The 14,409-nt window shown below is 61.2% G+C and overlaps 1 protein-coding gene across 1 annotated transcript in view; it reads right to left on the bottom strand.

The window, feature by feature from the left end:
- Positions 1–2,394: 2,394 nt before the first annotated feature.
- Positions 2,395–14,409, bottom strand: part of FBLN1 (fibulin 1) — a 72,840-nt gene continuing 60,825 nt past the window's right edge. The window contains exon 17 of the mRNA XM_062202699.1: positions 2,395–2,754. Coding sequence (XP_062058683.1) covers positions 2,615–2,754 — 140 coding nt within the window. The 3' untranslated portion in view covers positions 2,395–2,614. The remainder of the gene's footprint in view (positions 2,755–14,409) is intronic.

A 14,409-nucleotide genomic window follows, 5' to 3' on the forward strand; every position in this document is an offset into this window, starting at 1 on the left:
GAAGCTTAGGCCCGTGAGTGACTCGCACACCTGTCTGCCCAGTCTCCCGTGGGCGACGAGGGGATGGAACTGTGGGATTTAAACGGTCGCAGGCTTCAGTCGGCCGCGACTGTCGCCATGGTCACTTTTAACGGTTGCTGACAGAGGAGAGCTCACGGCCGGAGAGCTGCAAGGCCTTTTGGCACTCACGGTCCCCAGTGCGCTCGCTGCTCTCCAGCCATCTCTGTCTGCTCTGCACCTGCAGAAACTGGGGCCCCCCAAGACGCACTGACCCCTGCTAGCCACTGCCAAGGCGAGCTCCACCCAGCTTCTGACGGCTTAGCAGGCGCAGGCAGGAATGCACCTCCCTCTCTTCCCAGCCTGCCAACATCAGCTCTTCCTACTCAGGGGAGTGAGCAACCCCTCAGGAACGAATCTGATTGGCTAGCTTGAGTCACATGCTCATCTGTGAGCCAGTCGCCATTAGGAGGCCCGGCTCTGCCCACCGACAGCAGTCCCTAGCTAACTACTGGTGAGAGTATGGGAAGGGAAGTTTCTCAGAGCAGCCCAGCCAGTCCTGCACAGACCCAACAAGGAGAAGGCCCCCAGCCCCACCTGGCTGAGCCTGGCCCAGATCCGCCTGGTTCCTGCAGAGTTGCTCCCTGGGCTGCAGGTGGACAGGCAGGACCCTACATGCCTTCCGGATTCTCACCCCTCGCCCTGAGGCTCCCGTCCCTGTGTGAGGAGAGCTGCCTTGCCTCCTGCGTGTCCAGCCCCACATGGGGTTTTCCGCTCGCTACCACCCCAAGCCGCCAAGGCTTCAGGCACCAGGACCTGCGACGGGGGACCCTGGAAGTGCCGGGAGGTCCCCGGGGTGCCTGGGACATGCCGCTGAGAGTTGGAGTGGTGCTCAGTGGATACCCAATGCAGGCCACAGGGGAGTCTCGGCCAGGCTCCGGCTGAGATGAAGCCCGGCCTGAACCAAGGGCCGCAGAGGCTCTGAGCATGAGCAGCTCAGCTGGGACAAACCCGGGAGGACCCGGGGGAGAGGCCCGTGTGGCCCTGCAGGCCTGGGTGCCGGGTCCCTGTCGTCTGAGTGGCCCCGCATGTTCAGTCTGTCCGTGTCTGCTCCGTCACAGGGGCGCAGGGAGGGCTGAGCCCCAGGAACTGAACTGGAATCCCCCGTGTGTCTAGAAAGCAGAGTGAGTTTTGGCAGTTGAGGTCCCATCTCGGAGCCTGGTTTACCCGTCTCTAGATTGGGCACGATCACACCCACTTCTCTGGGCGGCCAGGAGGAATCCACGCAGGCCCACGTGCCACGTGCCCAGCGCAGGCCCCGTGTCCAGGGGACTCTGTGGGCACGAAGTCCTTTCTCCCCCTGCCCGAGACAGTCACTGTGTCGTTGCTGTGATTTCCAGAGAGGATTGGATGCCCTAGGGGACGCCACCGGAATCCATCTGTGCCAACACCACAGCCCGGGACTTGCCTCGCAGGGTGGGCCCAGGGCGCGGAGTGGACTTGGGCCACGTGTGTCAAAGAGCGGGCTTGTGTCTCCCAGAAGTCCTGTTGGAAACCTAATGACCAGGCCCATGTGCTGATAGCTTTGAGGGGTGGGCCTTTGGGAGGCTGAGATGAGGGCTCGGGGCTTTGCCAGAACAGGAGGAGAGACCCAAGGCGGCAGCCAGAGGCCCTGACCCGTCCCATGGCCTTGGATTCCCAGCTCCAGGCACCGGGAGCCAAACAAACCACTGCTCTTCATAAACCACCCAGCCGCAGATACTTCGTCATGGCAACGGGAAACGGACTAAGCCCGCACACGCTGGAAGCCATGTGGACAGGAAGCTCTCCCGATCTCAAGCTGGGCCCCACCCCACAGCCTTGGCGGCAGGGGAGGTGACTTGAGACGGCCTTGGAGGGAGACTCGGTCCCTTTCCTGGTGAGGACGAGGAGTTGACAGGAGCCCCCTGCTTGGACCACTGCCCTGCAAGGCCATCAAGGGGATCGCAAGTCCCTGTGAGGAAAGTGGGCTCGGAGCGGGGACGGAGCCCAGGCAGCCCCCGGTGAGTGCACGCGTCGGGGGCCCATGGCGCACCAGCCTGACGGGCTCTGTGCGCACCCGGGGGCTTTGCTGTCTCCGCAGGGCCGCGGCTTGCCTTCCGAGTACTCCCGGGGGAGTTTACGTGCGTTTACGTGCTGTTACACAGCACCGCACCCTCGGAACTTACACAATCTGACTGGCCAGGAAAAGAACCAGAATGGTGAACCTCAGACACGCGGGCAAAGAACTGGCCCTGTCAGCCCTGGGACTCGCTGGCCCTCTGTCTTCATTTCCTTGGTCTTCAGTGAGGCCACAGGCAGAGAAAAGGAGCAAAATGCAACCTTCAGATTAAACAAAACGAAAAACAATACGCAAGGTTTTCAACCAGGCAGTCGGGCAACTGGACTCATTATTTCAACATCAAAATACAACAGACGGACTTGCTCCTCTGGCTCAGCTTAATACACGGCGGCCTAACGCTACAAACCAACGCATAGCGCTAAGAGCTGTCTGAGCGGTGCAGACAGGTGCAGGACGGAAGTGGGGTGGCAGTGACGTGGCCGGGGGCGCGCCCGTGGCTGCGCCCGGGACTGTCCTTTAGAACCAGTACTCGGAGACGAAGATGTGGACGTTGACGATGTTCCGGTGGGAGACCACACCCCCAACCACATAGTTCATCTCCAGCTTCAGCACGGCGTGGAACGGGCCCACGATGGGCCGCACCTGGCGCACAACGCCTGGGGGAGAGAGAAGGTGGGCGGAGGTTAGCGGGCTGTCAGAGCGCAGAGACCGGAGCGATTTTCCTCAAGGAGTCTCAGGGTCAGGCGGGGCCTCGGCCGTCACGGAGTCCCACCCCACGCCAGACGTTCAAGTCCCCAGCGGTACGGTCACCCGAGGCTCTGCTTCCCTCTCCAGGGACCGGCGACTGAATTCACTCCTCCTGGAGACAGCCTGTCCATCACGCTGAGCTCAGGCTGCAAGCTCTGAGTGTGCGGTCAGACAAAGCCGGCCCTGGGGCCAAGGCCAGCCCCAGCCCCTGGGGGTCCAGGTCTCCCGCTCTACCATCCTGATGGGGTTAAAAGAGCCTAGAAGAAGGCCTGGCATGGCATAGACGGCCCCTCCCTCCTACCCACTGTGCCCAGTCCTGGCCTTTGGGAAGGAACAAAGCAGGCACACCCTCTTTCTTTCCCGGGACAGCTGAGAACTGCCATGGGGTCCTGGGTCCCCCTCCTCCCCAAGGGATGTGCCCCTGGACCTCTGGCACCACACAGCCCAGCTGCCCGAGAACAACATCTGCCGGGCCATCAGCTCCGGAGTGCGCAGGGACCCCCAGAGGGCTTGGCAGTTCACTCTCACACACACACGTGTGTCCTCCATAGGCACAAGGACCTGCTCACGGAGCCACAGAGATCACCAGCAGAACCCTGGTCTCAAAGCTGGCGGAGGGTCCAGGATTAAAACCAGGAAAGCGCCCAGGTCTGCGCGCTGTGCGGCAGGTGTGAGAGTGCAGGCGTGGGAGGCTTCTTGGAGGAGGCACCCTTCTTGCAGAGGAAGTCCCACCAGCCAAGCCCACACCTGGGGCAGAGAAGACACAGACTGGCGGCGTCCGGCACTCATGGATGCACGGTCACCAAGGTCCCTTCTCCACGCCGCATGTGGACGTGGAGCCTTGCCCAGTCCCATGGACTCAGGGCTACACCCGTCACTGCTTAACAACTGCCCCTCTGATGGGACCACGTGTGGTTCCCGCCGCCGATTTCAAGGTGCTGATGTGACCCCAGTGAGAGTGGCTGTGGGGAGAGGCGGGGCCGGTGTGAGCCGGTGACCGCGGCGGGTCTGGACGCTCTGCGGAAAGCCAGCGCCGAGTTTGCAGCTTCCCACGCGCACAGCGAGGGGCAGCCCCTGGCTCTTTCTGGCAACAGCACAGCCCCAGGCTTGGGAGGCCCCGGTGCCCGCACATGGCAGAGACTTGGGGACGACGCACCGGTCTGGAAGGCCTTCCTTTCTGCCGTGGCGGCTGGTTCGGGGCAGGAAGCTCAAGTTCATGCTCGGGAAGAGAACTGGGGTTGACGCGCTCCCATCCGCTCCCTGGGCTTACGTTTCAAAAGTGAAATGCCCACCACGGGGTGGGGGAGTGGAATTCCAGACTATTCCCTGAGCAAACACAGGCTACAGCCCTGGGGGAGGGACGTGCAGGCCCCTGCAGGCTGTCAGCTCCCTCTCTCCGCCTGCCCGCCGGCGGTGGCATCGCGGCTTTGTCTTGCCCACTGACGTCTTCAGCTCCCGGCAAGACGTGGGCTTGTCACCAGCCGAGTCCGCCAGCGGCCCGATGGCCGGGTCACTGCTGCCCGCCCCTCCCCGGGCTGGGTCTGCCTGCTGGGCTCAGGTGGACTCACGCTTGTCCCCTTTCCCCTCTCCAGGGGCCCGAGCTGTCTGCTGGGGCCGCCCACCCTGGGGGCAGAGCAGGCTCCACTGCTCTCCCCCTGCTGCCCTGAGGGTTGAGGTCGAAGGGGACAGCAGAGAGGCTGGGGGACACTTGGCTTCCTGCAGGACGGCCGGGCAGTGGAGGTGGGGTGGGGGACACCTCCCCCAGTCAGGGCATAGTTGTATTTCTGTTATTAAAATCTCTACAGGGGGCTGGCGCTGTGATACAGTGGGTTAAAGCCCCAGCCTGCAGTGTTGGCATCCCATGTCAGTGCCAGTTCAAATCCTGGCTACACCACTTCTGATCTAGTTCCCTGCTAATGCTCCTGGGAAAGCAGCAGAAGATGGCCCAAGTTCTTGGGCCCCTGCACCCACGTGGGAGACCTGGAAGAAGCTCCTGGCTCCTGATCAGCTCAGCTCTGGCCATTGCAGCCATTTGGGGAGTGAACCAGTGGATGGAAGATCTCTCTTTCTCTCTCTGTAACTCTTTCAAATAAATAAAATAAATCTTAAAACAAATTAAAAGAAAACCTCAGTGCTCGGGCATCAAGGTCACAATGCCTGTGAAGTTTAAAAAAAATTCTCTACAGAATACAATAGGTACCATGCAAATATATAATTATCATAAGTGTATGTATTGTATAATACAAAATATATTGTTCACATGCATAATTTATGTGTAAATCTAATTATGTGAGTATACATTCAATTTATAAAATTTTTCAAATATTTATTTACTTTGAAAGTCAGAATTACAGAGAGAGAGAGAGAGAGAGAGATCTTCCATCCACTGGTTCACTCCCCAGATGGCCACAATGGCCAGAGCTGAACCAGGGCAAAGCCAGGAACCAGGAGCTTCTTCCAGGTCTCCTATGTGGGTACAGGGGCCCAAGCACCTAGGCCATCCTCCACTACTTTCCCAGGTGCATTAGCAGGGAGCTGTATCAAAAGTGGAGCAGCTGGGACTTGAACCAGCACCCACATGGGATGCCAGCATTGCAGGCCATGGCTTAACCCACTATGCCACAACACAGGCCCCTTTAAAAATATTTTTAATACTTAAAGAATGTTATATTAAAACATCTGAATTAAATTATATGTGCAAACTGTAATTGGTTAGAAAATATATCAGTTATACATATTTACTGTAGAATTTACATATGTAAAATACAAATATTATAAGACATTATATAATTATCATATTATTATATTTTTTACAAACCTCTGTTCATACCGACACTACAGCCCTGGCTCAGACCCTCCGAGAGGGTGGATATGTGAGAGGTGCCGGGCACCAGGCTGAATACAGAGGTAGAGAAGCCCTCAGTGTCTCCCCGGGGGTTGGCCCGGGACAGGAGAGGAAACAGGAAGTGCAGATGCTACGGGCTCCGTGTAGGGACAGACACCTGCCCCGGGCACCGTGGGTGCTCCTCGGGAGAGGCCCGCCGGCCCCGGCGCTGTGTCTGACTGGCCCTGGGCACCGTGGGTGCTCCTCGGGGGAGGCCCGCTCCCCCGGCGCTGTGTCTGACTGGCCCCGGGCACCGTGGGTGCTCCTCGGGGGAGGCCCGCCGGCCCCGGCGCTGTGTCTGACTGGCCCCGGGCACTGTGGGTGCTCGTCGGGGGAGGCCCGCTCCCCCGGCGCTGTGTCTGACTGGCCTGGGTCAGTGCTAGGATCCAGATGAATAACTTAACCCTCCGGAGTCTCCATTCCCCTCTCTCTGAACAGGGACAAACATGAGTCACCTTGGGGCAATGTTTGTCATAGCATAAGACACGGGTGGTGCCTGGGCTCAAGCCCTGGGTCCGCTCTGAACCCCAGCTTCCTGCTGATGGCCGGCCTGCCGACTACATGGGGGACCCGACTGAGTTCCCAGCTCCCGGCCTCAGCCTGGCCCAGTCCCAGCTGTCGCAGGCTTTGGGGTAGGGAATCAGTGTACGGAGCTCCCTCTGTTTCTCCACCTCATTCACAGGTAGGTAGATAGCAACTTGCCGGAAGTGGACGTTCAGCCTCCCAGGCACCCCTGTCCCACATCAATGCTTCCACGGCTCCGAATGCCACTCAGCGTTGCTGGATCCTCGCACGACTGGAACACTGAGCAGGGGAGAAGGCCTTGAGCCTGCAGGCAGGGATTCTACTTAATCCCTCCTACCAGGGCTCCTCGCCTGTGAGGGTGCCTCCTGTGAGAGCTGAGAGCAGAGCTCCGGGCTGCGGGCTGATGATTCAGACTGCAAACAGCCGCGCGGCGAGCCGCGGCGAGCCACGGCGAGCCACGGATGGAAGCTAAGGACAGCAGGAGGGGAAAGGGCCCTGAGAAGGTGCGGAAGGCGCGAGACTGGACGGCGACGTGGGTCACAAGCAGGGCCGGATGACTCCAGGTCTGCACACGTAACAAGGCGGGACAAAGAGGGGCGCTCAGGAAGCGGCGCAGGTGCAGGTACAGTACAGGCACAGTACAGGTGTAGTACAGGTACAGGTACAGTACAGTACGGGTACAGGTACAGTACAGGCACAGGCACAGTGCAGGTGTAGTACAGGCACAGGCACAGTACAGGTGTAGTACAGGTACAGTACAGGCACAGTACAGGTGTAGTACAGATACAGGCACAGTACAGGTGTGGTACAGGTCCTCACAGCCATGCTTGAGGAACATTCTTCCCTTCCTCCCCTCCTCCCCTCCTCCCTCCTCCCCTCTTCCCCTCCTGCCCTCCTCCCCTCCTCCCCTCGCCCTCCCTCCCCTCTGACCTGAAGCCCTGCATCTCCAACCCCATCCACAGCTCATCATGTGCAGCCCCTTTCCCAGCCACACCCCTCCAGTGGACCTGGCCACTGCTCCCCCAGCTTAGCCACGCTTCCCTGGAGCTCTGGTTGGGCGGGATGTGTTTCCTCTGTCCCTAGGCCAGATCAAGTGTGAGCTCCACCTCCTTGCCCTCACCCTCACTGAACCCCGGCCAGGAAGGGCTTCACAAAAGAGCACCCAAGTGGTCTCGCTGGTCCCCAGGGCCTGGCCCACGGTAGATGCCAAATAAATGCCCATAGAGTCAAGTGGTTGATTTCTGATACCACCTATTTTTTGTTTCCTACCCACCCATCAAATATCCATCTACCCACCTATGCATATATCCACCCACCTACACATCCATCCATCCATCCATCCATCTACCACCCATCTACCTATGCACCCATCCCCATCTGCCCACCTAGCCATCCCCCCACCCATCCATCCACCCACATACCTACCCATCCCCCCATCTATGTACCCATCCATCCAGTAGAAGCTACTCTGCACAAGAGAACTTTTTTTTTGGGGGGGCAGGCAGAGTTAGACAGTGAGAGTGAGAGACAGAGAGAGAGTTATAGACAGTGAGAGAGACAGAGAGAAAGGTCTTCCTTCCGTTGGTTCACTCTCCTAATGGTCGCCACGGCTGGCAGTGCGCCGATTTGAAGCCAGGAGCCAGGTACTTCCTCCCGGTCTCCCATGTGGGTGCAGGGACCCAAGCACTTGGGCCATCCTCCTCTGCCTTCCCGGGCCACAGCAGAGAGCTGGACTGGAAGAGGAGCAACCGGGACTAGTACCTGGTGCCCCAACTGGGACTAGAACCTGGGGTGCTTGGTGCCGCAGGTGGAGGATTAGCCAAGTGAGCCACAGCGCCAGCCACAAGAGAACTTTCAGGAAGATTCGAACAAGGAACTGACACCGAAATTGGATTCTGAAAGATAAAAGGACCAAGGAAGCAGGAAGGACGGGTGCAGAGCTTCACAGCATGAAGGGCCGGCCAGCTCTGGGGACAGCGTCAGCCTGGGGAGGGACAGGCGGAGGAAGCTGAGCAGGTGCACAGGGCTGCTCAGGCCCCGCCCCGCCACTCTCACCGAATCGGGGAGCTGAGCTGTCTCCAGCCTCCTCCCCTCCACTGCTTCCAGGCCACGGCTCTTCCGGAGCCACTGACACCTTCTCCTCTGTGGCCAACTGCCAGCCACACCTGATTCTGCACACACGTCATTGGCATGGGCGACATGCCAGGCTTGGACAACAACTGGACTATTTAAGTCCTCGCAGGTCCCCTTTGTGTCAGCTGTGACGCTGCCCGTGGCAGGAGCCATCTGCCGCCAGTGTGGGCAGGGTCTGCATGGTCCCCAGTCCACGGTCTGGGCAGCTACAGCAGGAGCTCAGCCAGGATGGCTGGGTGAGGTAGGGCAGAAGACGGCAGCACAGGGGAGAGGACAGGGAGGAGGGAGAGTCAGTCCTGAGGACCCACGCTCCAGGGAGGAGGAGGCAGCGCTGACCCGAAGCACGCGGGAGCCACAGAAGCTCTGAGTGAGGGCGGTCAGTCATAGGCACAGCGGCCCCATCAGCAAAGGCAGCCGCCCGGCAGAGGCGCGCTTCCGCCTCACCTGCTGGGCTGCTTCCCTCCCCGCCCTTTCCAGAAGCCCAAGGGTTAAAGAAAAAGCCCCCTCCTCGGCCTGGCTGTGCCTCCGGAGACACGACCAGGCCTCTCTTTCCTGTTGAAAGCTGCCTGTCCTCTGGCGCATTCGGCACTGCTTTGTGACGTGCAGCTGACAGGTGCAGTGGGGAGACCCTCGCCACCTCCTGGGATCTGTGGCCCACAGTCTCGGCCCCTGAAGCCACCCCCAGCCTCTGCCACTTGAGGTTCTATTTATTTGACTGTCGGTCAATTTTGTGAAATAACAGAAACCAGCCAGGAACCCATCTGCCCCAGTCTCATGGCTGACCCGTGACAGCGCCTATGACGAGACCACAGTCACGGCCTCCAGCCACTGCCCGCGGTACGACGCGGTGCAGGTCACCATCCACTCCTGGGCCTGGGCCCCTCAGGGACGCAGCGCCCCGCAGCCAGCGGGGCTGGTGCAGCGCTGAACACACAGCGCGACGAACCCAGACCTGTGTGAGTTCCCGTAGCAGTGGCAAGCTGCTTGGAAAAGACAGCGTCTGAGTAGGAAGAGGCGGGAGAGACTTGGAAAGCCGAGTGTCAACGGTACAGGAAAGGAGTGTTGGGGGGCGGGGAGAGCGAGATCTTCCATCTGCTGGTTCATCCCCAAATGGCCACAAAGCCAGGGCTGGGGCAGGCAGAAGCCAGGACTCAGAAATGTCCCATATGGGTGCCAGTTCTGTCCCGGTTGTTCCTCTTCCAGGCCAGCTCTCTGCTGTGGCCCGGGAGGGCAGTGGAGGATGGCCCAAGTGTTTGGGCCCCTGCACCCACATGGGAGACCAGGAGGAAGCACCTGGCTCCTGGCTTCGAATCAGCGCAGCTCTGGCCATTGCGGCCACTTGGGAAGTGAACCAGCGGAGGTAGGACCTTTCTCTCTGTCTCTCCCTCTCACTATCTGTAAATCTGCCTCTCAAATAAATAAATAAAATATTTTAAAAAGAAAACAGAAATGTCAGGCCCCGGGCGGCAGCCAGTGCCAGCCACGTTCCCAAGTCTCTGCCGCCGACCCGGGGGCTCAGATGAAGTTTCTGACTCCTGGTTTCAGCCCAGCCCAGCCACAGCCATTGTGGGCGTTGGGGGAGTGAACCACCTTTCTTTCTCCCCTCCGTCTCTCCCCTTCTCCCTCTCTCTGAAGCTCTTTCAAATAAATAAATAAACCATAAAAACAGCCAGAGCCAGTGCTCTCCTGGCCCGAGGCAGGCTGTAGGGTCACAGGCTCCCATGGTTAAAGTTTTTCTCCCCTCCACGACCCACAGCCAAGGCCCGGGCATCAGCGTCCCTCTTGGCCACTCTTGCAGCCCTGGTTCTCAGGACACAGTGGGTCCCGGGCGCTGCTCTGTGCCCGGGGCGTCGGCGGCACTCAACACAGCCCAGGGCGTCGGAGGCACTCAACACATGGTGCCCAATGCGGGCAGCGAAGCTACAAGCATTAAGCAAACTGATGTAGTTGCAAATCACGGCCCACACACACAAGCGCTGGGAAGAACCGAGGACACACATGACACACAGCCAAAGCCCGGAGGGAGCGAGAGCAACAAGTGAGAGCCGTGTCTGGCCCAAGTGGTCACCGCGTGCAGGTGCTCAGAGGACACCGTGCAGTCTTGCCTATCGCACACCACAAGCACCTGGAACCGAGCCATCTCCCAGTGCTGGAGATCCCAGCCCCCACCTCCTGCCAGAACTCACCCAGCCTCGTGTGGACGCGGGCTGGGCTGGGAAAAAGCCCCCCGGCTGGGGAGGGAGAAGACCCCACCTGCTCCCGTGCCAGGCCACAGTGGTGAGAGTCACCCCTCTGTTTCTGGGGAGTCCAACAGGTGCAGCAGACAGCAGCTGTCCCAGACCCCAGAGCTAAGCCCCTGCGGCTGCGACGGGACGTGCACGGCGCTTCCAGAACATACCGCCCTGGCCGAGCCACAAATGCACGGCAGAAACAGTGGAAAGGCATTCTCAACTACAGAGCCTTGGCTCGCTCCCCCACGGCCCACAACACACGGGACATCGGCCATGCTGAGCCCCTCGCAGCCCCAACGGCACAGCGGGCCGTGGGGACAGGCCCAGCGCCAGCCTGGCCAGCCTGACCATGCTTGGAGTGAAAGACCTGGGGACTCCAGAGAGGGCCAGGCCCTGCCCCACCCTCCACGGGCAGCCTCCTCCACCTCTGTCTACAGATGCTGGGGTACGCGGCATTGCGGCATGGGGACCCCGACTCCACACCTGCAGGTGGAACCCAGCACCCCCTTCTTTATTCACTCTGGGCAGGCACCGCCGGGGACCGGGCTCAGCTCATGACCGTGGCCAGGCCTGCTGTGGGTCCTCAAGGAGCTCTCGGGGCAGTAGAGGTCAGTGCAGAAGCGCCCTGGGGTGGCTCTGGGGAAACGCTGCCCCCAAGCCTGGCCTGGGGCACTGCAGGAGCTGCACGGGAGTGACCCCGAGCTGACCTTGAAGGACAAGGTGCCCAGCAGGACGCAGGCTGGAGAAGGCAGCAGCCCAAGGATGAGGCCACGCAGTGTTCTCAGTGGACAGGGATGGACAAGGGAGGCAGCAGCAGGCCCCAAGGAGCCAAGGCCTGGCCTGGAAGTGCCAAGGCGTCCCTGCGGGGTCTCAGCCAGGACAGGGCCCCTGGGATCTGCTGAGAACCACTGCTGTCTGCTCCTGCCTCGCTGAGAGATGTGTCGAAGGAGGGGACTGGGGGGGAGGGGCGTCCCACGGCGGGCACCTGCCTGCGACCCTCTCAGACTGGAAGTGCTGTGGTCCCACCCAGGACTCTCCCAGCGCACGCGGGAGGCCCCCTGTCCTCAGAAAGGGGCATTATCTGAGCACCTGCCAGGCACCACCTCCGCGCCTGTGTCCATGGCCGTATGGGATGCAGAGGCGACAACTGGGAGGCCTTGGGAGCAGACCTCTGCCCCCGCCCGGGCCACCCACACAGGTCTCCACACCAGGATCCCCATCCCCAAATGCTGTGAGCTCCCTAGTCGTGTCATCTGAGCATGGAGTCTCTTCGGTGCCTCAGTGCCCCCATCCAGAGGCTGGAGAGGACCCCCTGCAAGGATGCCAGGAGCAGCCGGTGATGTCACACACACACACCCATTACCATGTGCAGGGGAGGGGTGCCGGGCGCACAGCGAGGGCCGTGCAGGTTTGCTCTTAACCTGATGATAACGTGGCTTGGGGTTCCCCACTGTAGCCAGGAGTGGGGGGGTCCCCGGCAGAACCGGGGGAGACACCCTGATATCCCTGTGGCCCCGGCCTGGTGGTGGGGGCTGGCAGGGGAGGCCATGGAGGTGTCGTACCAGCCTCAGAACCCTTTGTCCAGGTCTCCCACATGGGTGCAGGGGCCCAAGGACTTGGGCCATCTTCCACTGCTTCCCCAGGCCATAGCAGAGAACTGGATTGGAAGTGCAGCCAGGACTTGAACCAGCGGCTAAATGGGATGCTGGCACCACAGGCGGAAGCTTAGCCGACTACACCACAGCACCAGCCCCTCAGACCCCTTTTATGCTAACTTTGTACCCCCAGGCCCCCAGCACCGGTGGACAGAGAGAAATAATTTATGAACGCGCCTGGCAGAATCACAGGTTGTCAGAAGGCGCAAACCCGCGGCAGCTGGAGGGCCACGGAGCAGGCCGGGAGCAGCTTGGGAGACGCGGAGATGGCGGGGACTCCGAAGGCGGCAGCCACGTGCTAGGGTCCTGCGAACGAACCCCTCGCCAGGCTGCTTCCCAGCGGAGAGCTCGGCACTCAGCGGAGCAAAGTCAAGGCCAATGCTCACAAGGCCAAAGCCTCCCACTTCTCAGGGCCTCAACCAGAGCCTTCCAGATGGCCTTGGCCGCCAGGTGTGCCGCCGCCAGGTGCCAGCCCCACTGCCCGGTCCTCCCAGAAATGCCTGCTCCTCACGGCCCCAGGGCACCTGGCTCCTCCTCCTCTCCTGCCCAGTGCAGCCCAGCTGAGGCTCAGCCCCGCCTCTCCCCCTCCCTCCTGCCTCGGGCTCTGCACAGTGGGCAGAGGTCTCCCTGACGGCAGCCTGCATCAGCCAAGGTGCTCAACGCGGGTCTCCAGGCTAAAGTCTAAGTGAGCTGCACATCCCCCACCACCCCCAGGGCCCAGAGCCACCGCCCTGTCACGGCAGCGTGGACGCTGTGGCTGTCCAGCCCACGACCCCGGCTCGTGTCTTACTCCGCACCAGCCCCAGGAGCAAACCCCGGCGCTGCTTCCCATCAGACTCCGGACCCGGCCACGTCTCGCCCCGACCACGCACTCACAGTGGAAGTCACCGTCATCCCAGCCAGGCTGCCTGCTTGTGGCTTGCCCGCCCAGCACCCAGAGGGAGGCCGTAAAAGCCTGGGGTCACCTCGCTGCTCGCCCCATCCCTCGCCCGGCTTCCACCCCACCTAGCGGAAAGAGCGGAAAGCCAGAGGCTTCCCTCACCACCAGCTCCCCTGCACCCGGCACCCCAGCCATGCCGGGCTCCTGGCTGCAACACCGGCCTCGGGACTTGGCAATGCTCGTCCTGCAGCCCTGAGCTGTCCTCCCAGATCCCCCTGCACGGGTCACCTCCTCAGCTGCGTGGGTCTTTGACTAAGTCTACCGGCCACCAGATTTACAGCTGTACCACTGCCCCGCTCTGCCTGTGCACAGCACACACCACCACCTGACAGTGCGGGTACTGTGCTCGTCTGGAAGAAAAAGGGTGTGAGGTAGGGACCCACTCCCTGTCTCAGGCCTGCCCCAGGGCACACACAGGCAGAATCAGAGCCAGCATTTCCCAAAGGGACCTTGCCCAGAAGCGGGAGCCACACGCACCCTTCAGGGGGTGGCTGGGGGATGAGCAGGAGTTTGCCGGAAGTCATGGCTTCGGTCCAGGAGCACAGCGGGCCGTGTTTCGTTTGGGTTGGGGGCTGGGCTGGGCCGGCTGGAGCAGAGCAGAGCGGGGAGGAAAAAGCAAGATGCTGGAGGCAGGGCCGGAGAGCCAGCACGTAGACCCGGGCACTTCAACTCGGCCTGGAGCCCGGGCAGCCCTGTGCGCTGGGCCCTGCTTTAAGGGACACAGAGCCTGAGACAGACGGGAACTGCTGCCTCCTCCATGTTTTATTCCAGAGGGGCTATCAAGGAGGCAAGGGACCGGCCAGGGACCTGGGTGCAGCTGGGGGCCCCACGAATGGGGCAGCATCTCAGGGTCCCAGGGCCTACAGCCGGCACATGGCCAGGACCCAGCACACCGACAGGCATCTCAGGGATCCTTCCTTACACTGGGTGGGGGGCTGGGCCCCCTCGTGCCCTGTCTGGCGCCCTCCCTGGCTGCCTGCAAGACACTTGTTCACCACCTGCAGCCTCCTGCCTGCTCAGGAACCGTCCGTGTCTTCACGCCCCAGCCACTCGCCGGCTGTGCAGCTCAGACGTGTCCACGGGGACCCAGCGGGCACAGCCCGGCGCACCTGCCTGCCCAGACCTCACTGAGCTCCCACAGCCACCAGCACCCACCAGCACCCACGAGCAGGGCAGACCTCTGGGGCTTCACCTGC

This window comes from Lepus europaeus, chromosome 10 (assembly GCF_033115175.1).
Source record: "Lepus europaeus isolate LE1 chromosome 10, mLepTim1.pri, whole genome shotgun sequence".
Classification (NCBI taxonomy): domain Eukaryota; kingdom Metazoa; phylum Chordata; class Mammalia; order Lagomorpha; family Leporidae; genus Lepus; species Lepus europaeus.